Genomic DNA, 22296 nt, shown 5'->3' with positions numbered 1-22296 from the left:
GTGGTATGGATACGATGAAGGAAAGCAAGATAAAAGCATATTCTCACAGGTGAGGCCCATGGAATAATGGGAAATCTCTAGTAAATAATGAGTCGATATAAATTTTTAGTTATTAAATTGTATTTAAAGGTAAGTTTTTACTAGAAACTAACACAGTATTGGAGGCAATTATACTCCAATAAAGATCTACTTAAAAAAAAAAAAACTTATAAAAGCTCTTGACCACTGGTTGTCAGTAGGGCAGTTGGCCTTTGGATAGGGTCTACCCTTCCCCCTCCCCCGTGGTTGCTGGCATCCAAAATAAAGCAAACTTTCCTTTTCACCAAAAAAAAAAAAACCCACAAAAAAACAACAAAAAAAACCCCCAAACAAACAAAAAGGAGTTTGCTGTAGTAACATAGACTCTTAGGGCTGAGGGTCTTAAGTCATAGGGCTATTATCCCATCTGGCTTTAAAGCAGCAGTAATTTTTCAAAATTGGCCCAAGATAATGTGAGTTATCAAGAGAGGAACTTCAGGAAAGAAAAAGCCCATCTTTAAAAAAGGTTATGCATGCACTTGGTGCATATTTCAAAACTCACAAAAGGGTAAAGAGTGCAAATCTCATTGCCCTCTGTTCCCAGCTGTCCAATTTCTCTCACTTGGAAGCAATCAATCTCTTGTTTACAATAGTTCATTCATGTATAAGCAGTGTCTTTTCTTTTTGTATACCAACAGCATTGTACAAATGGTATGCACACTCTTCTACATTTTGCTTTTCTCACTAAATAATATACCCTGGAAAATTGCTTATGTTTTAACAAGTCTTAGGTTTAGATGTTGCATGTCCAAACTTGCATCCCTTGATACCAGGCATGTAGTAGGAACTCAACAAATGCTATTGTCAGTTTCATCACTCTTCCTAAATAAATAAACTGACACTGCTGCACCTGTATGCTGAAATGAAATTCAGAACTAGTCCATAAGGGATTTTTGCTGTCTTCACCTTAGAACTATAGTAAAAGCATGCCTTCCATGACGTTCTCAGAAGTAGTGTTCAAAAAGAGACCAAATGTATTTCAAATCCTGCCACAAAAAGAGGCAAAAACTGTAGTTGACTCAAAAATTTTGTGCCAAAGTCTGAGAAATCACAAGTACCGTTGACCCCCAAGCCTTGAATAAACTGAAATCATAGGATTAATAATAAAGCCAATTTTTTTTTACTCAAAAATTTAATTCTAATGTTTACGTATACCTTTGTTTTAAGTTGTATTTCACTACTTTCCTGTGTTGAAAACTTAACCTCACTGGAACTTGTGTGAGAAGTCTAGGCATTACCTGGTTTTCTAACTCTGAACTTACATCTGTGGTCCATTAACATTAACACATTGAAGCAGTAAGTGGTAGACGATTATAAGTGAAGGTTAATTTTACGATATTTGGTATTTGAAGAGAGCTGTCATGTTCTCTGTGCTTTGTACCTTTGCTAACCACAGTATAAATATAAGCAGTTGATATTTTATAGATCTCTGATGTTAAAAAGTCATGATTTATAACAGCTGAAAGCTCATAATCTCTGCTTTGCCATTTAGGGATTGCTTTCTGCCTTTGTTTTCTGGGCAGCAATCAACACTGTAGACTTTAGTTTAGAGGCAGGGAATCAAAGCAACTGGTAATGACATCGATTGAGTTTTAAAGAGATTTTAAGTTATCCGAATTACTGCTTTGGGTGTATATGTTGTTTGTTAAAAATCCCTATAATCTTAGAATCTTCTTATTTTATTTTTATTTATTTATTTATTTTTACGGTACGCGGGCCTCTCGCTGTTGTGGCCTCTCCCGTTGCGGAGCACAGGCTCCGGACGCGCAGGCTCAGCGGCCATGGCTCACGGGCCCAGCCGCCCCGCAGCATGTGGGATCCTCCCGGACCGGGGCACGAACCCGTGTCTCCTGAATCGGCAGGCGGACTCTCAACCACTGCGCCACCAGGGAAGCCCAGAATCTTCTTATTTTAAAATTGAATAGGTTTGGAGCTATTGCCCCTCACTGAATATGCAAGTTCTGGAGTCAGTGTCATTTTTTCCAAGCAGCTCAGCATACTTAGTATGTTACTGGTTACTTTTAAAAAGCATTATAAAGAGGTCATATTGCTTATGGGTGCATGCATGTCTGTGTGTGCACATGAGCCTATGATGTGCTGGAGGGCAGGAGAGAATAGTGTTCGATCAAATCAATAAGGCATTGAGTCATCTGCATTTAGAGTTCATAATGAAAGAGGCTCACTGGCATTGCTTCAGTTTTCTGAAGCTGCTAGTGGTGATAGATGCTGAGAACATATGGGTCCTACGTTTATCACTGTAGTCTTTCCCTTTATTAGACACAAAATAGCTTATAGCACCTGCTATGTAATTTTTAATAATATTACTACACGCACCACCACCCCCCAATTACTAGAGTGTAAGTTCCCTTAGAGCAGGACCTTACCTGGCCTGTTCAAATAATTATTCCCAGAATTTAGAAAAGTGTCTAGACCATAGTAGATGACCAATAAGTATTTATTAAATTAATATATTAGCACTGTTTAATGTATTTTGATTGTTTGTATGCAAACAATCATTTCTGATGAAAGATCTTATTCTGTGCTGTATTATATTTGCTGAGATGTTTATATCATTCAGAACCTAATGTATGTGTTAATCAGCAGGCTGTTTTGGGGAACAATAATTTCTTTGATGTATCATAACTTATATTTTAATCAAAATTTGAGATCAAATAGAAGTTTTAAGAAAATAAAAACTAAAATATATAAATATTAACGTAATTCCAAAATAAGGAAATATCACTCATTGCCTCAAATGATCTTCTGGGGCATGGACAATAAAAGACAAAACAATTGAACCTTTCTTTTTTTTTTTTTTCTTTTTGCGGTATGCGGGCCTCTCACTGTTGTGGCCTCTCCCGTTGCGGAGCACAGGCTCCGGATGCGCAGGCCCAGCGGCCATGGCTCACGGGCCCAACCGCTCCGCGGCATATGGGATCCTCCCAGACCGGGGCACGAACCCGTATCCCCTGCATCGGCAGGCGGACTCTTAACCACTGCACCACCAGGGAGGCCCGAACCTTTCTTAATTCAACTGACTTACAAAAAAACATTGTGAGCTTTTATGCATCACTTCCGTTAGTATCCTAGTTGTAATGACATGTTATTTTGATTTTTTATGCTCAATAAATGTAATATTGCTGGAAATTTGGTGCAGGGTCAGAATTGCAACAGTAACAATTTTATATTATCTATAAAAAGTATAGTGCAGTTGTTAACTATTATTTCTAATTAACTATTGTTTCATTATCATTAGATACAATTAATTTGAAGGCACTATAAAATACATCAAATTGTGTCCTCCATGTAGGTAGTCATTATGGTATAGCATTTTCATTATGACACTAATAGCATTCTTTAGTGAGTGTATTATCATTGTCCCATGACGCTGGCACTGCTGTGGAATTCAACTCTAATTGGCTATAAAATATCTTTCTTCAGGAGAGGTCAAACCATCTTAAAATATTATCTCAGTGCTTTTAGCTTATCGGAATCATATTGGAAAAGTGATTTATTCTTATTTAGCAGGCAAGAAAATGGCAGCATTGACAGGGCAAGTCAATTGCGTAAGGTCAGTTGACAAATCATTTTTATGTGGGTGAGGTCAAGTTTCCAAAGACACAATCTACTGCACAAGGTGATCAGTGCCTAAGATATATTTGAAGAAATAAAAGTCAAATGTTTACCTCCCTTGGTTAGAAATAATACAGTTAGTGCTGATATGCTCAAGGCTTCAAAATTTGTGAGTTAAATTATATACATGAGTTGCCAGATTGTATCTGGCAGCTTTTTATACTATGCCAATGTGTTGACCTGTATGGGATAGTAATGAAATAAATTGAAATCAAGTGTTTTGGCATAGTTGTGATAATAAAAATGAATTTCTAGTTGCAACAAATATCTTCTTTGGTATTAAAAGAGCATGAGGAGAAGCAACAGAATATAACAAAGAGGTAGTAAAAAAAGGAAAATATAACTACATTAAAGAATATTAAGGGTAACTATTAAAAAAATAAATGTAAAAACTAAATAGTGCTCTAGCAAAGATCCAATTAGAAGTGGATAGTGAATCAAAACTATTAAACGGCTATGGTTGGCCTCATATTGTCATCCACTCCTTTATTATTCTCTATTTGGGGAGACCTCTGAGTTGCTTCTAGCAAATTTTTTCTTTCCTGCCTCCCTCCCCTCCCCTCCCCTCCCCTCTCCTGTCCTCCCCCCTCCCGTCCCCTCCCCCTCCCCTCCCCTCTCCCCTCCCCCTCCCCCTCCCCTCCCCCCCTCCCCCCTCCCCTCTCCCCTCCCCTCTCCCCTCCCCTCCCCTCCCCTCTCCTCTCCCCTCCCCTCCCCCTCCCCTCCCCTCCCCTCTCCTTTCCTTTTCTTACCATAGTTCAGTGTTTCCCAAGTGTGTTTTCCAGAATACAAGGTCCATGGGATGCTCAGATGGGGGATGTGGACAAAGTTTAGGAAATATTACATAGAGTCACTCATCTCTTAGAATTTCCTGATGTACTTTAACACTTTTAATCTCAAGAAATGGTCCAAAATAGGAAACCTGTTTACCCCAACCCCTTCCAAAAGGATTTGACTGTGAAATATATATTATATATATATATATATTAACATTCCAGACCCCTGACTTTAGAAACAAAGGAAGAAGTATCAGTGATGAGAATGTATTGAGGAATGAGGGGATATGGTTGGGCCAACATAGATTTTTATGGGACACTTTGAATTTTTGCAGAATTACTGATTTATTTATGCCATGCTTATTTTCCACTTTGCAGGAACATCAGTTAAAAAATGCCTTGTGTCATTTTGAACTGTATAGTCTATAAAAATTGTTAAATTTTAATGAATGGATTATCCTTTGAACATGCATAATGTCATTTTGAGGCTGTGGAAAACCTACATATTTTGAGATATTGGATTTTTTTACAAAATCTTAGAAATTGCTTTTCTTGGAGTTTTTTAAAATTTCATTTAATTGAAAAGGTCATTGCTCAGAAATCACTGTGATTCCAGATTTTTCTGTCTTATATATTTTGATAATTGCTATTGTCACTTTTAATAGTGATCATGAAAAAAAGTTTAATATTAGAAATTCATAGCAACCACATTTCTCATATAATCTGCCAGACAAAACAATGTATTTAATTGCTTGGAAAATACAAGACTGTTTTATGTTATTAATTTGAATGTGATATATATATATATATATATATATTTCCAGTCCTTTATCTTTCAAAACTTATGAAAGGAAAAGTACAATTTGAAAAGCTTTTAGGATGCAGTATTGGAGCAAATGGGCTCTCTGATGCCTGGGCATTTGGTTTGTTTTATTTATGATGGAACATGGGAATATTTTAAAACTAAGATAAATAGTTTCAATGTTGAGAACCCCATTTTGTTAATATTGCTGTGTTAAATGTGTAAGTATGGAACAGTCAGTGAAATATGAGACATTTTATCCAGTGACATTTTAAATGAATCTCCTTGTAGGGGAAGCCTGTGGGAACACCAGATGCTGGCGCTTATTTCCGTGTGCTCGCGGAGCATGGAGTAGCTGCCTTGTTTACAGCGCCAACTGCCATTAGAGCAATCCGTCAACAGGACCCTGGGGCAGCCTTGGGGAAGCAGTACTCTCTGACAAGGTGAACTCTGGATGCACAGGGCAAATTACATTAAAAACTGCAATCAGAATGAATAACTGAACATTATATATTTTTTCTATCACTGCAGTACCACTATGGAAAGAGCCAAAGGTTCTGAATGTTAAGAATGACTGTTCTAAACATATCTTTGAAATAGTTGGAAATTTAACTATACTGTGAATATTTTTTAATACCATATCCTGTTTATTTCTGTTCAAATTTTATCAAAATAGTTCTCTTTTTTAAACTACTCAGCTTATATATTTTCCTTAAAGTAAAATGCTAAGTGTAACTTAAAATGAGTATGTATATATATATATATATATATATATATACACATATATGTGTATGTATATATATACACACATACATATATAACATCTGTCTTTTGAAAATAGACTCATAGTCTAAATAGAGGGAAATATTATTTGATTTCACTTATAGAGATAAAACATGGAAACTATAGTCCAAATTACCTATGTTGAAAAAGTGAAGGAAATTACTTTTCTATTGTTTTGTAATAATGTGCTCTGAATAGTTTAGGTATTTTTGTGCTGGTTTATTGCCATTCATTTTAGTTTAATGATATGTATATTCAAAGATAATTATAGCAATTTGTGTCTTCAAGGCAGTTTCCAACGTCGAATCTTATTGAACCTTTTTGAAATAGGTCACTGCTGTCATGAACTAAAAGCATTTTGTAGTTTCTTCAAGTCAAAAGTGGGTTTGAATTAAATCAGTTTGAATTTTTTAAATTAAATGCCAGATGTTATGAATTTTGTGCTGCTATGGCCCAAGAAGGGGTTTAAACAGGTATCATACAGCAATTGCAGATATAAGCAAGAAGGTTTCAGTTTGGGCAGGGTCAGTGGTTTTGTTTATTTGTTTCTTTTTCCTCTTTTTTTTATGAAAAAATGAATCTGGATTTACATAAAATGTTCATAAAATGAGCATACAATGTGTTCATAAAATGAACATACAATGTGTTCATAAAATGAATCTTCTATTATATTTCTATTCACTCTCTCTTTGTTCCTTTTTTTCACTACATTTCAACTTAGTTTTCTCCATTTCAGTCAAAAGCATAGAAACATAGATTTTTGGTAAAAACATCTGAGCCTATGTATCGTCTCCACGTCTTAAGACAATTCCAGGGGTTTTGAAGAAACAGTGACTGTTGTTCTTGCAGTATCTCTTTTCTGACAAATGCATTCTGATTACAGGGCATGTAGATGTGTGACCAGCAAGCTAAGGTGTCTTGTTTGCTGCATCATCTTTTCCCATTTATACATGGGTTTTAGATGATAACCTTTACTGTAAAGGCAAGAACCATTTCTAATTTTCCTGAAATATAAAGCGTCAAACAATACCGAATGAATACCTTTTTTTTTTGAATACCTATTAAAACATCACTCTTTCAAACTAATAGGTATAGACATGGAGTATGAGATTTTAGGGTAAGAGAAATTGCGATAAGTTCCCCCAATCATGCCCCTTTGTCTTTAGGCATCTAAGTTTTTCATGATGATGTGAACCTATGTTTTTAATAGATATTTAGGAGTGCAGACTCTATGAACAGCCTCAATTATTCGAATAACTACTATTAATAAATGCAAACACTTGCTGATCACCTACTGTGTGCTAGGCATAAGCAGTTAAAGTTTGTTATCTCATTTGGTTATAAAAATAAGTAAGAATTGTGATTATTCTCATTTTACAGATGGGTGAAGTTAGGACCAGAGAGTTTAAGTAACTCTTTAGAAAGAAACTAACTCAGGTGATCTGACTAGAGCCCACACTCCTAACTAAATTCCATGGACATACTCTTCCTATGAAAGGTAAATTAGGAAACTAACTTGACCCAGGGATTCTTGTCATTCATGGCATAAGTGCAGCTTTTCCTTTTCATATATTTGTAGTCTATACAAATAATACCTTCACTGATCTACTTTGATAGATTATCACTTGTGGGCTAAAGAGAACGTTAGAAACAGAAGGGACCTCCAAAATCCAACTATCTCACTAGGCAACCAAGGTCCAAGAAAAGTTGTTTGGGTTAGAGACAAGAGAGAACCCAAGTTAGAGAACCCAATCTTCTCATACAGCTATACTTTTAAGTTTATATTTACGTTCAAGACGTTTCATACTAACTTACTGAATGGACGTTCTCTTGATATTGTAATTGCAGGCTCATGATTGATTTGCAGTTTGCTTATCTCTCCTATAGAACATTTTAAGTGATGAAGTTTTCTTTTTAAAATGTTACATAGCTCATTAAAGATTGTTTTAAAATAAATTTAAAGATGTTCCCCCCAATTTAAGAGGGTACTCTGAAATAGGTAACTAACCAGAACTGTAAGTTCATTTTATCAGACAACTAGAGTTTGTAAAAATAGACGAGAAATCATCTAGTGTAATGATTTCATTTCACAGTAGAGAAAACTTTGGTACAAAGAGGTGAAATAACATTCCCAGGATTACAAAGCTATTCTGGGGCAAAGCTGGGACTAAGCAGTATGGTATGGTAATTTAGATTCTGACTCTGGAGTTAGACTATCTGGGTTCAAACCTACCATTTACTGTCTGTGTGACCTTGAGAAAGTTATATAGCCTCTCTGTTCTTTCTTTTTTTTTGTGGACTATAAGAGCAGTAATAGTACAAGAATATAATGAAAATAAAAGGTACATAATCCATGCAAAGCACTTGGAGCTGTTCATAACATAGACTGCCTTAAATGTTATTATCATCTTCTGCTTTCTAATTCACTGCTCTTTTTTGTCACATCATAGTGATTTATTTTCCCATGATCTTCTAGTTCAATTTTAGTAAAGTTAGAAAAAATTCTGTGCTGGGATTTCCACTCAAGATAACACAGTACCTTGTACTTTGATGCAGCCTTTCTTTCCCCATTACACAGCAATGAGAGATAATATGAAAAACAAGAAGCAGAGCATCAGAGGTGAGCTGAAAAATAAACTTTTCTGTGGGCTGGAAATAGATTAGATTTGCAACGCGGTAAGGGTGGCTGATGCCAGAGGCTTGCTAGGTGTACAAGCATGCATTGGCAGAGTAAAGGGACTCAGTATTACCCTGCTTAGGTCATGGAGTCAGAGCTTGCTCAGTGATTGAGGATGGGCTGGGGTGTTCCTCCCCACTCAAGAAAGGAGGTTGATAATAATGACTCTCACTTGTTTTCTGGGACTATGACGTATAGCAAGCTTTGGTCTAGGGATCTGATTGAGACAAAGCAAAACTGCCCATCTGTCATCCTAGAATAGGATCTGTGATATATCCTGAGTATCACTGTGGGTTAATCATTCTGAATCATCATTATGGCATTGGATCTCTAGAGGATAGTTATATCACTCACAAACCTATTGAACAGAGAAGGTGAGCATAGGAGAGAGAGAGGAGAAAAAAACAAAGACAAAGAACTTCTATTTCGAAAAGAGTGTGGGAAGTAAAATTCCAAACACATGAAGAACTCTAATGCTAATAAAATCAACAGAACATGGATTCATTCCAGTTGAGATTATTTTTGTAATATAGCCAAATCAAACTTGAAAATAAGTATGTTAAGGATAATCAGAGTCATAAACTAATAACTCTTATGTAAAATTATTAAACTTGGGTATGAAAAAATTAAAAAGTACAATGGATAGTGTAAACTAAATAAATGAAACAAATATATGGGCACAAGGAAAGACTGTTAAAAATTACAGGATATTATTGAGGGAACTACCCAACATGTAAAACAGAGAGACAAAGTAAAAAATCTGAAAGAACAGTTAAAGAGACTTGGAGGGAAGAATAGGAAACTACAAATGTATCTAGTAAGAATTTCAGAAGAAAATGGAAGAATTGTTAAAAAAAAAAAAGAAAGTTGAAGAGCCAATAATTGAATATGTTACTGAATTGAAGAAAGATGTGGATCCTAGTTGGAAAGTGCCATCCAAGTACTAAGAAGGTTAAATATAAGTAAATTCTCATTGGACAGGTCATTTGAAAATTGCAAAACATGAACTGAGGCTATAGATAAAATCCAAAAGACTACCAGAGGAATCAAGAGAGCACCAAAGAGGAAAAGCCAAACTGATGCCAGTAGATGCTAGATGACAATAGTGAAAGATCTGCAAAGTTCTGAGGGAGAAGTGTTAAACAACAAATTTTTATTGAAGACTGAGGGCAAAATAGAAAAATGTGCATATGGACAAAGCTAAGAGAACTTAAAACCCAGAGACTTTCTTGACAGGAAAAATGCACACAGGGGAATGGTATGGGATATGAAAAAGCAGCAGCAAAAACTGATGAAGTATGTTGTTGAATTTATATAGTTGTTACTGTACTAATTATAATTGGATATTATGTTTAAACAGAAGCCAAAATAAATGCAATAAATAACTGTAACAAAATGGAGAGTTTTTTCAAAAGGTAATTTGAATTTTCTAGTGGGGAGTAATAGAAGAAAACAGAATGAAGGAAGGATGGAGATAACCACAGGAACATTGATGGAAAAAAATAATGATGTTCTGTTGTGTGAACTAGAGTTGAGGCATCACTAAAATAATCTTTTTATTTACCTTCTGTTGGCACAAGTGAAGAGTAATATTCTCTTATTTGGTAGTTTATGGACCTTGAAAGAAATATTCATTTTAGTTTTCTTCTGCCCTTACTTTATTATTATTATTATTATTATTATTATTTTCTCACTGCTGTGGCCTCTCCCGTTGCGGAGCACAGGCTCCGGACGCGCAGGCTCAGCGGCCATGGCTCACAGGCCCAGCCGCTCTGCGTCATGTGGGATCCTCCCGGACCGGGGCACGAACCATGTCTCCTGCATCGGCAGGCAGACTCTCAACCACTGTGCCACCAGGGAAGCCCTGCCCTTACTTTATTACCTCAGAATTCTTCACCATAATCTATCTTTGGCTTTGTATCCATTACTATGCAGCTTCCTGTGTATTTTGGAATAAAATTAACTTAACAACATTACCATTTTTCTGTTTCCCTTTTTGCTTAATTTTCAACTTAATTTGAGTCTTGAATTATACTCAATTTTATATAGAATTGAGGAAAGAGGTATAGGTCTCATTCACATTAATATCTATCCCCCTTTTTTCTACTCTGGGTATTGTATATTGTCATTTTGTTTATCCTTTTAGTATTATTCATCTGGAAGTAGATTCATCTTTCCATGTGTTACCATTATCAGAGCATCTCTCATATATTGAATTAGTATATAACAATCTAGGGAAGCATTATCCAATAAAACTGATGTCTACAATATAGTAGGTGCCAGCCACATGTCACTACTGAACTCTTGACAAAAGGTTAATACTATGAAGAAATTGATATTTTTAATTTTTTTCAATTTTAACTAATTTAAATTTTAAATAGCCAGAGGTGGCTGGAAGCTACCATATTGTACAGTGCAGAGACAGGACATATATAATTAATATGGGTAAATTTACTCTCCAGAGAGTCCAAATTACTGTGAAAAATGGCTAATTTTCACTTAAAAAATTTTTTTTATTGTGGTAAAAGTCACATCATATAAAACATACTATTTAGACCATATTTAACTGTACAGTTCAGTGACACTAAGTACATTCACATTTTTGTGCAGCTCTCACCATCATCCATCTCCCAAATATTTCACCTTCTAAACTGAAACTCTGTCCACATTAAACACTAACTCCCCATTCACTTTTATGAAATGAATTTGTAAACAAAAATATATTTTTGAATTTTTTAATATGGGGCATTTATCTGTTTGTAATATTAATAAAATAATGGCAAGGTCATTAATGAGAAATTTCACTGTTGAAAAATGTTTCAGTTCCTTTTTTGCAAGCCTAAAGGACTAAATGTTCTTTAAAAAATAAGAATACAACTCTTGCTCTTAGGCATGAGTTTATCTTTAAACTATCTTATAATTTATCTTTCAATTATAGATTTATACTGAGTTTTTAAGTAATCATTTGGTTATAAAAATATAGAATTACATATCATGGTTTTGTTTATTGTGAGGAATTAGGAGTTAAATAATATTGGATTAAATATTTATTAGAAGATTTTAAATTGTCAGTCATGTCTTATTCCTGAATTTTATCTTTGTTTATAATGTGTTTATACTTATTGATATTATACAACTTGAAGTCTGTAATTGAGAAAAATAATAACTTTGGGGCAGTTTTAGGAACTTTAATACAAAAGTAGAGTGATAGTTTCTAGTGTATTTAGGGAAAGGGGATCATCTATACTATTTGATGTTTTTCTAAATTACCAATGAGCCCCAGAATTTTCCTCTGCTTTTGATAAATAGTAATGTGATTTTAATGGAAATGGAGGGATTTTTTCTGACTTGCAGAGAAGGCAGACACCACTTTTACTATTCTTTATTGAATATCATACCTTTCTATTTTGCTTATTAGCGCCATTATGAAGATTGCTATCATGATGATACTAATGTAATTAAAAGATAAGAAGGAAGGCAATAGAAGTGTAATGCAAAACAATAATAATACTACGTTTAAAGATATATAATGCTGAAATTTATCATGAGATAAGGAATCAGTGCTATGCATGTTTTTTCATTATTACAATCAATTAATTAAATTAATAGAAGTTTACTTGGCTAGGGAAAAAAAGCCAAAAAATTAATTAAAACTTGTAAAAATGCTGGTAATATCAGGTATTAATTATCCCTGGATTAGCCAAAAATTATTTTATACTGTGTGCTAAAATTTTTTAAGTGACAATATTTTGCATTACATTTTCATTAATAATATTTTTGAAATTCTAGGTATTAAGTTTCATATATAAACTAATCACATGACTATATGGATCATCCAGAGCTCCTTGAAGTAATCTGTGGCTTGGCAGATGATGGAAATGTGACCTCTGATATCCATAAAACACTTCCTTTTGGTTGTTCTTTGCCTGTACTGTTAGAATCAGCCAAACCTAGCATTTTATAAATTTTAATACACATCATCCAAATGCACAATATTCTTCTTTTTTCAGACAGCAAACTATTGGAAATTTACTTCTGCCCTTAAAGAAAAATTGGGGACTAATAAATTCTGTTATACATGTGCTATTACAAAGAAAGAAGGTGGAAAAGGTACAATATGCTCCAGAAAATGATTACACCTTCAATGAAATACAAAGAATAGCTCCTCTGTTGGTTCGTAAGACAGCCATGCTTGAAACCCCTTGTAGTCATAAACGGCAAAAATACAACAAAAATCCCAATATGTACATATAGGTGTGTGTGTTCTTTCTCTTCTTCAATTTTCCCGTGATAGTATACAACAGCAATATGATATTTTAAAGTTAATCTGTTGATAAAGTGTGACGCATGTATCAGTGATCAGTCGTTAAAGGTATCTGTTTAGTACGGTTTGAGGCAGCACGAAAGCAGGGAACAGTGGACGTTTTCATTCCGTCTTTTTTGCTTCTACAGTTCGTCATGGATAGCCGTGTTTTCCTCCTAATCATGTTTTCTTTAATGTTACTTTTATTTAGGGTCAGGTATTTGAGAGTTTGGGTTTTTGGTTTATTTATGTGTTGGTTTTTCTTCTTCCAGTGACATACAACGTATTCCTAAAAGGCTTTTCAAGGAAACGGGAATTGTCAGTGGTAATAAGTCCCGTTGCTCAGACCTCCTAGATTATCCCCTGTCTCCACCTCCACTTTTTTTCCCCGGGGGTCCCCGGGGGCTGCCTGGGTTCACGTCTCACCATCTCTGGGATGGCAGCAGCCTCCCAAAGCCAGGGCCCCTGGGCTCCTGTCCTGACCTTCCTTCTGTCTTCCCCACTCCTGCCAGTGGCGTCTTCCTAAAGCAAAAATCTCACTGTGCCACTCTCCTGCTTAAAATCTTTTATTAGCTTTTTTTTTTTAAACATCTTTATTGGAGTATAATTGCTTTACAATGGTGTGTTAAGTTTCTGCTTTATAACAAAGTGAATCAGTCATACATATACATCTGTTCCCACATCCCTTCCCTCTTGCGTCTCCCTCCCTCCCACCCTCCCTATCCCACCCCTCTAGGTGGTCACAAACCACCGAGCTGATCTCCCTGTGCTATGCGGCTGCTTCCCACTAGCTATCTGTTCTACATTTGGTAGTGTATGTATGTCCATGCCTCTCTCTCGCTTCGTCTCAGTTTACCCTTCCCCCTCCCCGTGTCCTCAGGTCCATTCTCTACACCTGCGTCTTTATTCCTGTCCTGCCCCTAGGTTCTTCAGACCCTATTTTTTTTAGATTCCATATGTATGTGTTAGCATACGGTATTGGTTTTTCTCTTTCTGACTTCACTCTGTATGACAGACTCTGACAGGCAGGCCATGGGGGCATTGAGAATAGAAGAAAAAAACAGTCATTCTCTCAATGAACCACAAATAGTGTCAGCTCAATTCTATTTTTCCTGTTTCATCCTTTCTGCACTGTGGCATGATGATCCCTGCAAAGGATTCTTCATCTCTTAGTAATCATATGTTCCTTTTGATAGGAGGCTTTTTAACCTGGAAGGCCACAATGGCATTTCTTTTTAAATCACTTATCTTTCCTAAATATGTCCTTGGAATAGGGGAAATATGTGTGGAAATCATAATAATCTTTACCAAAATAACTCATGAGAAGGAGCAAGTGCATCATATTTATGAGCATATTCGTTGCCTTAGCTGATACTCCAGAGTGTATTTTTGTGTATAGACTTAAGTAGAATACAGCAATCAAATTTGGAGCTAAAATTAGCAGAGATAATATCAAGGAGGAAAAAGGTTTTTCATTTTTGATTATTAGGTGAATATGACAGATATATTACAAAGATCAACTCAGTTGCTCTTCTCAGAAGTGAGAAGCTGTAGCTGTGAATTCTACTTTTGAAGCATCTCTCTCCAGTGCTGTGCTATGCATTTAGTTATACCACGTCCAAACAAATAATGCCTCTAACAATTCTACAACCTTTCTACAGTGTTTTCCTCTGACAGAGTTAATGTGATTAGATTCTACAATGTTTAAAAGAAGGTAGATGAAATTATTTCAGTTTATTTTCAAGGAATAATTTGAATTCACTCTCTCTCTAATATTCAGGTTCAAAACATTATTTGTGGCTGGAGAACGATGTGACGTGGAGACCCTGGAATGGTCCAAAAAGGTCTTCAGAGTACCTGTCCTAGACCATTGGTGGCAAACTGGTGAGCATTTTCCAAACACATACATAAATATTGCAGACATGCTCGGAGGCACTGCAAGGATAGGAGGAAATTCTGAATTATGACCATCAGGCACAAACTCAGAAATCAGGTGGTTCTGGTTTCGATAGAAATAAGCGATTCTTTGATTATCTTTTTGTTAAAAAGTCTTCTTAAATGACATTGATGCTACCATTCTCTTGGTCCCTGGGTATAAAGCCCTGAAGACCACTTTTGCTTCTCATCCTCTTTGCTTCATACATCCAGTGAGTCACTAAATCTCAGATTTCCCTTTGGATTCATCCCATCTTCAGTACTCCCATTGCCTCTGAGCTGCAGCAGCCGCACTGTCATCTACCCTGATTTAAATTATCCTCATCACTCATCTCTATGCTCCCTGCTTTCCTATAACCCTGCACACTGCTGCAGGAGTACTTTTTTAAAGCACTGTTTCTTTTATAGGATTTCCTGTGGTTCTCTGGCTCTTTTCTTATGATCAATAAAATCAAATCTCTTCTGCCTAGCACTCAACAGACAAATGTATTTTTCACCAAAATGCTTATCATTATATATGTAATTTATTTATTTACTTATTTATTCTCTATTTTCCTCCCACTAATTGATCCTTGGGAAACAGCTTATCATATTAAGTGGATAGAATAAAACGTTGGTACAGATAAAATAAGACTTTCTGCTGCTTCTTTTGAAGAATGATTGTGTACATATGTGAAAGTAAGTAGTTTACCTGGAATCTGTTTTGCTTGTCACCGAATGTAGTGATTTTGTTGGCTTTTCCATTTGGCCCACTGAAAGTAGCTATGAGTTATCAGAGCCTTTATAGCCTTCCTATGTGTATATTTCAGTTCAGTCTTACTTAGTTCAACTAATTAGATCAACAATTGTATATTAGTATTTTCAGAATTTCCGTCTTCTGAGCATTTTGGGCAGGGCATCAAATTTGGATTAAAAAATTAATAAAATTTCTAGCAAAAATTAGGTCTGATTTTTAAAATTCTAGCAAAAATTAGGTCTGATTTTAAGATCTAGAAGATCAAGTGAGAGACTAACACTGAAGTTCAGTGTTTAATATTTTAGAATTCTTTGATTCTGATAAATTATACTTTTATATTTCCTTGGATATTGCTCTTTTGGAAAATGTGTTTTCTATATCCATTATAATATGAAGTATAAAATGAATGATCAGAGCAGAATACATGTTCTTTAAATAACATGCAAATCAGAAAGAAACTTTCTATTCTCTGTAATTTGATTTGCTAAGGGAGAAATTTCTTATCTAAATTCAGATTTGTAACTATTTGGGAAATAAAAAAAGGTAAGATTCAATTTGGAGAAAGAGCAGTGCTATGTGTAAAATACATAAAAAACAAGTGAAGAATTATTGCCTCTGCAAGGAAGAGTGTTTATAGACTTGATGAATCCCCTATTCATCCAGAAAGTTCTAACAGTTATTTTTCTGGGCATAAAGAGGAAAATATTTTATCACCTTTAAGATGGTTTTCCAAGGTGGTTTTCTTTTCCTGGTCAACATACAACTTGTTTCCAATACACAGTGACCTTACACAAATGCTTGCAGAAGAGTTCTGTTCCCCACCCCTGGCTCCCTTAAAGGTGACTATGCTAAAGCTTGTTGAAGGCAACCGACACATTAATAAATAAAATTTTGATTCCTTTACTTTTGTTTATTGATATCGTTGCACATAATAGCCTGTGCAGATGTATGTAGTTAGTGCATCCAGCCTTACAAAAAAACTCACTGAATCCTGAGAAACAAGCATAAGAGGTCTCTGGTGGGTACTGAGTTCCACATGAGTTTGCAATTTTTCTTTGACATATTGTTCAGAAGGAATTAGTAGACACATTATGTCAGTGTGCTTTGAATGGCTGCTCATTACTGTGGAAAACAGAGTGGATTTCTACTAATAATGATGGATTCTTTCCACCCCCCACATTTAATTTTACAGCATTTGATATTGTGTCCAACTGAAGTACACAGATACATACATAGGGATAGGTATGTAGGTAGGTAGGTAGGTAGCTAGCTAGGTTAGTGGTTTTGTCCTTTATAAAAGAAATTTATCCTACGTGGTGCAGGTGTCTGCTACTAACAGAAAATTTAGTTAGAATCTTTATTCATTTGCATAGAAGAAATCAGTTCCGTATTTTCAAAGTTGTATGTTGTGGTAAATAATTGCAAAGTGATACTGAAGTTTAATATTTGCAACTGTTCACCTTTCTTAAGGTGATATCAGATTAATGGGGGAAAGGCAAGCACTTTATGGGTTATTATTAACTCTTAGAAAAAAGAAAGAAAGTTTTGATATTTCTAGCACGTTTATGAATTTCCTAATATTTTACATATCAAATAGATGGTCATGCACTTCCCTAAGAGGTAGATCAGCAAAAACCTGATAACATTTGAAGGAAGATGAAGCTTTGCCCAAAAGAATATTTTTCTTTATTTAAAATTTCAAGTCTTCTACAAGGTTGCTGTTACTTGTTATTGACTTAGAGATTGATATTATTTTATACAATCGCACACTTTTATGAGCCTTCCATACAATGCATAATTTATGAATTTGCTCTCTGATTACATTAATATATGTGTACAAATGAGTTGTTAAGACACTGTGATGTGTAATTTGGAATTAGTAAGAGGTATGTTAAGTAACTAAAATGTATGAGTGAAAATTGATTAGTTCCTGTGACTTGGGCTATAAGAAGGCACTCTGCAGTCAAGCCATTTATATTACAATGTTGTTTTTGTTACCCAAGTGAAATTTGTATTAGCAACAACAGATTTCTAGTGACTAACATCCTCTTTTGATCTGTTAATATCAACACTCTTTGATGTCTGATTTAAATAATACCTAAGATTCTAAATTGAGAACTAATCTGTGGAAAATCCAAGAACAGATCAACTCCTTGTAGGGGCATTTTAATAAAGAATTGTCTCTGTTCAACACCACTGAAGCATTAACCCCTTGTTTTGGATTTTAATAATGTAAACATTTAATGCTCTCATGAAGGAAATTGGTCTTGTTAAGTTTATATAGGAGAGTTGTATATATTTGATTCATAATTCTGGGTAATAGACAAACTGGCATTTACTCAGATGCTTTATCTTCATAGTAATTTATCCATAAGACGATTGGAAGCATCTGGATTATTGACTGAATTTTTCATTTTTTTAAATAGGGGTTAAGAAATAGAGGTGCTACAATCATAATTTGAAAAGGGGAAATTAAGAGAATTGATCATTGTTCCCTTAAGATATGATCATTTGTGTACAAAGAAATAAACAGCCAGAACTTCATTATCCTCAGTTGTAGAATCACCAGATACAACACTGTACTGTTTTAGATCATTTTTAGTACTAAGATGAGCTTTTCCAGAAATCAAACAGCACAAAGAAAGAACTGTCAGTGCAGTGCATTGTGTCCTTTGCAAGAATTTTTTTTCTTATTTAAGATGCCTATGAAGGAACTGTTTTCCTTTTGAGTGAATCACCTAGTACAAAAAAAAAAGAAAAAAATTAAACAACTAAGTACTAAAACCCAAAACATAGTCGACCTTATCCCTTTTTGAAGTTTCCTCCTTCCTTTTTCCCTTCCTTCTTTCCTTCCTGCCTTCCGGCCTTCCCTTCTCTTCCCTTTCTTTTTCCTTCCTTCTTTCTCTCTTTCCTTCCTGTTTACTATAAGACATGGCACTAGTTTAGAAATGACTGCAACAAAAAAGTTTGGTATCCCACTTTGTAATGTTATTTAATTTTATGTAGAAACACTTTATTCTTTTACTTGCTATCCATCACTTAAATAAAGATAACCACTGCAAAGTTAGAATACTCAAGTTCCACAGTAGCTTTTATAAGGGACAACTTGGTGAAGGGTTTAGATCAAAAGAATCAATGATTCTTTCCACCTGCTAGCAAAACAAATCTGTGTGGTTTCCATCAGAAGAAACAAACCTTATGTTAAAGTGTTTTAAGTGATGCCCTGCCCACCCCATAGTGATGAAGTAATTGAAATGAGGTAATGACCACCAACTTGAGTAGCACTGGGTGATTTTGTTGTTTGTTTTGTTTCCATCACTTTAATGGAGGAGTAGAATTCTTCGTAGAATTTTTAAAACCCCTAGGAGGGACTTCAATGAGAAAATGGTAATCTCCTAATGGATTGAGACATTGGTGGCCATTGATCTTACTTTATCTGCCTTGAGCCATCTTTGCTGAGTTCTTATATCTTGAAGTAATCGCAGCATTTCTCTCCCTGTTTGATTGAACTGCTGCAGTTTTAGTTGCAGTTGCTAGTTCTGAAGTAACTATGTTCTATATATAGCCTAAATGCTCCTCCTTTGAGGAAGAATCTGACAATTCTGGATTTTACTAAAATGGACCCACAGGCTCCAGCAAACTTCAGTCACGCTGGTCCTTAAATCAAAATCATTGATCCTAAAGGCACACACATCCTAATACCATATTATTAAAATGTGTCAAGGCTACTTGACCTGATAATCCTTATTTTTGCACTGTTTGGTAGGATATACTTCCTGAGGATAGACAACTGGGACAAGAGTTCTAACCCACAAAAATTGGTTAAGCTGACCAAATTCAGTCCTTATCCTTAGGTGTATCTGGAGAAGACCCATTAGCCCAGGATTTTTTAAAGGCAGCAGTATCTTTTCTTTACAAGAATCAAAACCACAAATTGGAATAATTCATTATAGTTTAATAACAGTTATCCTAACCAGATATCTCTATGAGAAATGATACAGGCTCAAATATAGGACTGTCTCATTCCTCCTGGGGAGACTAAAGGTGATTTAAGACTTGATAGGTAGAGTGTCATAGTTTAAGCCACATTTTTTTTCTGGACTGTCCTCCTCCTTGGTTACCCTTGCATTTTCACACTTTGCACTTTCAGGCATCTGAACTGATATACTTACTGAAGAGGAATTTCAGTCTGTCAGTGTGTAGTTCTGAGTCTAGTCTGTGAAGGGTATTCTCTTTATCCCTGGAATTCCACATTGGGAGTTTCATGACTCTTGTTATTTCTGCCTTTATTTAAACCTTGTTACACCCATGTGCTAGTGTGTGACTTTCTTCCATCTTAAACATACCTAGCTTGTGCCCCATGCAAAATCCTGTAGGTTTTACTGCAAAATGGCTTCCTAGGGCTAAGGGATAAAAAGCTCTGTATGGCTGACAATACAGCGAGGAAAGTATCTTCTTGGTGACTTTATCTTGATGACTCTGTCTTTAATTATTCAAAAATCTGTTCTCTGTGGTTTGGGTGCCAATAGCCACTAGCATACATTCCTTTGGTTGCAGATCTTGAAGTAAAATATTTCTATATACAACCAAATGCTGCCTTCCTAGGTTTTACTTTTCAACTGTCATTCCCTGCTTTCTGGGTTTTACTTAATAGTTTCTGAGCCCATCAAATTTGGGCTGTGATGGTAGGGTTTGGTTAAAGTATAGGCCTGCATTTTCAAAGACGGTAGATTGAAGTAGACTTTGAAATACACACTGTGGAACTCAGGGTTAGACTGGAAAGGCAGTGCCATTGCCCCATGAACTGGCTTGTCCAGAATATACCCTATGATGCTTTCAAATAGCAGAATGTAAAGAGTCTTTAGTAATATGAATGAATTACTATTGTCTGATGAATTTTGTTTTTCCCAACAGAATGGTCAAGAATAAATTCACCTCTTTTTTTTCGTTCATGGGAAATAAATTGTAGATAGTTGGCATGAGAAGTTGTGATTGGGAAAAGCAGTCCTATAGACACAGTGTCATGTCAGCAGTGTTCAGCTAGTAAGACTGTGAAAGTATTCATCTGGTGAGAGAGGAGAAATGTCTTGATGTCATCTTTGTTGCCTGGCAACAGCATTTTTTTTTCTCATTTAGAGCAAGTCTTCGTTAGTTTAAAAGTAGGTAATTGTTACTGACAATTTGAGAAGCAGGAGCTTAGAGGTAAGCTGTGTGAATTTGGTTTGTGGAAGCAATAATCTTTTGTCAAATGTTAGGCTTGATTAGGCTTTCTGTTTTTTTTTTTTTTTTTTTTTTTTTTTTTTTTTTTTTTTCTTCTTTTTGCGGTATGCGGGCCTCTCACTGCTGTGGCCTCTCCCGTTGCGGAGCACAGGCTCCGGACGCGCAGGCCCAGCGGCCATGGCTCACGGGCCCAGCCACTCCGCGGCATATGGGATCCTCCCAGACCGGGGCACGAACCCGTATCCCCTGCATCGGCAGGCGGACTCTTAACCACTTGCGCCACCAGGGAGGCCCGAGGCTTTCTGTTTTTGAAATGAATAACTGTTTACAAATTATTAATCCATCTGAAAATGAATATCCCAAGTCAAATAGCAGCCATTGAATCAGACATTTTCATCTTTACAGCATTATAATGTGGGAAGAACACTAAGTTGGTGTTTTTTTCAGATATGATTACTATACATGAAGTAGTTCAGATATGTATAATTGCTTTTTAGAATCCCTATTTATGCCCATTATTATATTAGTGATAATTTTTGACAAGAGACTAAACACTAAGAAATTGATTAATAGGGGTTTCCCTGGTGGCACAGTGGTTGAGAGTCCGCCCGCCAATGCAGGGGACACAGGTTCGTGCCCCGGTCCGGGAGGATCCCACATGCCACGGAGCGGCTGGGCCTGTGAGCCATGGCCGCTGGGCCTGCGCGTCCGGAGCCTGTGCTCCGTGACGGGAGAGGCCACAACAGCGAGAGGCCCGTGTACCGCAAAAAAAAAAAAAAAAAAAAATTGATTAATAATATGAAATTGGTTTGGTCTTTGAAATATCATTTATTTTAATTGTCCTACCCTTGGCAAGAATCTCATTTAATACACTCTAGAAAGGTGAACATACGTCACGTTTTTGTAGATCTTTACAAGAAAAAGAGTTCCTAAACCCTCCCTTAACAAACCTTATTGTCTGGAAATTTGATTTTCCCTTGTTGCGTGTAATTCTCTGCACTGTGGGCCCTTTGGCCCCATTAAGTAGTAGTTCCCAATTCCTCTTTTGCTGTCCGTTCTAATTAGAAAATAACAGGCGACTGTTCTCCTTGGAAAAGCAATGTGGGTAGTAAAAAGGGATACTGAATCCCAATAAGACTGTTTAAATCCTGGTTTAGCCACTTACTCTGTAGCCGCTGGCAAGTCTCTCATCTAGTGCACGTGTGTTTGCTCACAGGCTTGTAGAAAGCTTGAAGTGAAGTGAAATGTGTATGAACAATGCAGCAAGTTCCTGGCCTATCGTAACATTCAATAAACATCTTTCCTTTCCTTTCCTTTCCTTTCTGTGAATAATCTTTCATGAATATAAAGGCCATT

The 22296-nt window shown here is 35.9% G+C and overlaps 1 protein-coding gene across 3 annotated transcripts in view; it reads left to right on the top strand.

Annotated features, from left to right (window-relative positions):
* Positions 1 to 22296, top strand: part of ACSS3 (acyl-CoA synthetase short chain family member 3) — a 142083-nt gene that overhangs the window by 83322 nt on the left and 36465 nt on the right. For all 3 annotated transcript variants that reach the window (XM_060112955.1, XM_060112954.1, XM_060112956.1), the window contains exons 8-9: positions 5578 to 5729; positions 14830 to 14933. In XM_060112955.1, coding sequence (XP_059968938.1) covers positions 5578 to 5729; positions 14830 to 14933 — 256 coding nt within the window. The remainder of the gene's footprint in view (positions 1 to 5577; positions 5730 to 14829; positions 14934 to 22296) is intronic.

This window comes from Mesoplodon densirostris, chromosome 11, assembly GCF_025265405.1.
Source record: "Mesoplodon densirostris isolate mMesDen1 chromosome 11, mMesDen1 primary haplotype, whole genome shotgun sequence".
NCBI classification, from domain to species: domain Eukaryota; kingdom Metazoa; phylum Chordata; class Mammalia; order Artiodactyla; family Ziphiidae; genus Mesoplodon; species Mesoplodon densirostris.
The sequence above is the reverse complement of the archived record's forward strand: the minus strand, read 5'-3'. Positions and strand labels throughout refer to the sequence as shown.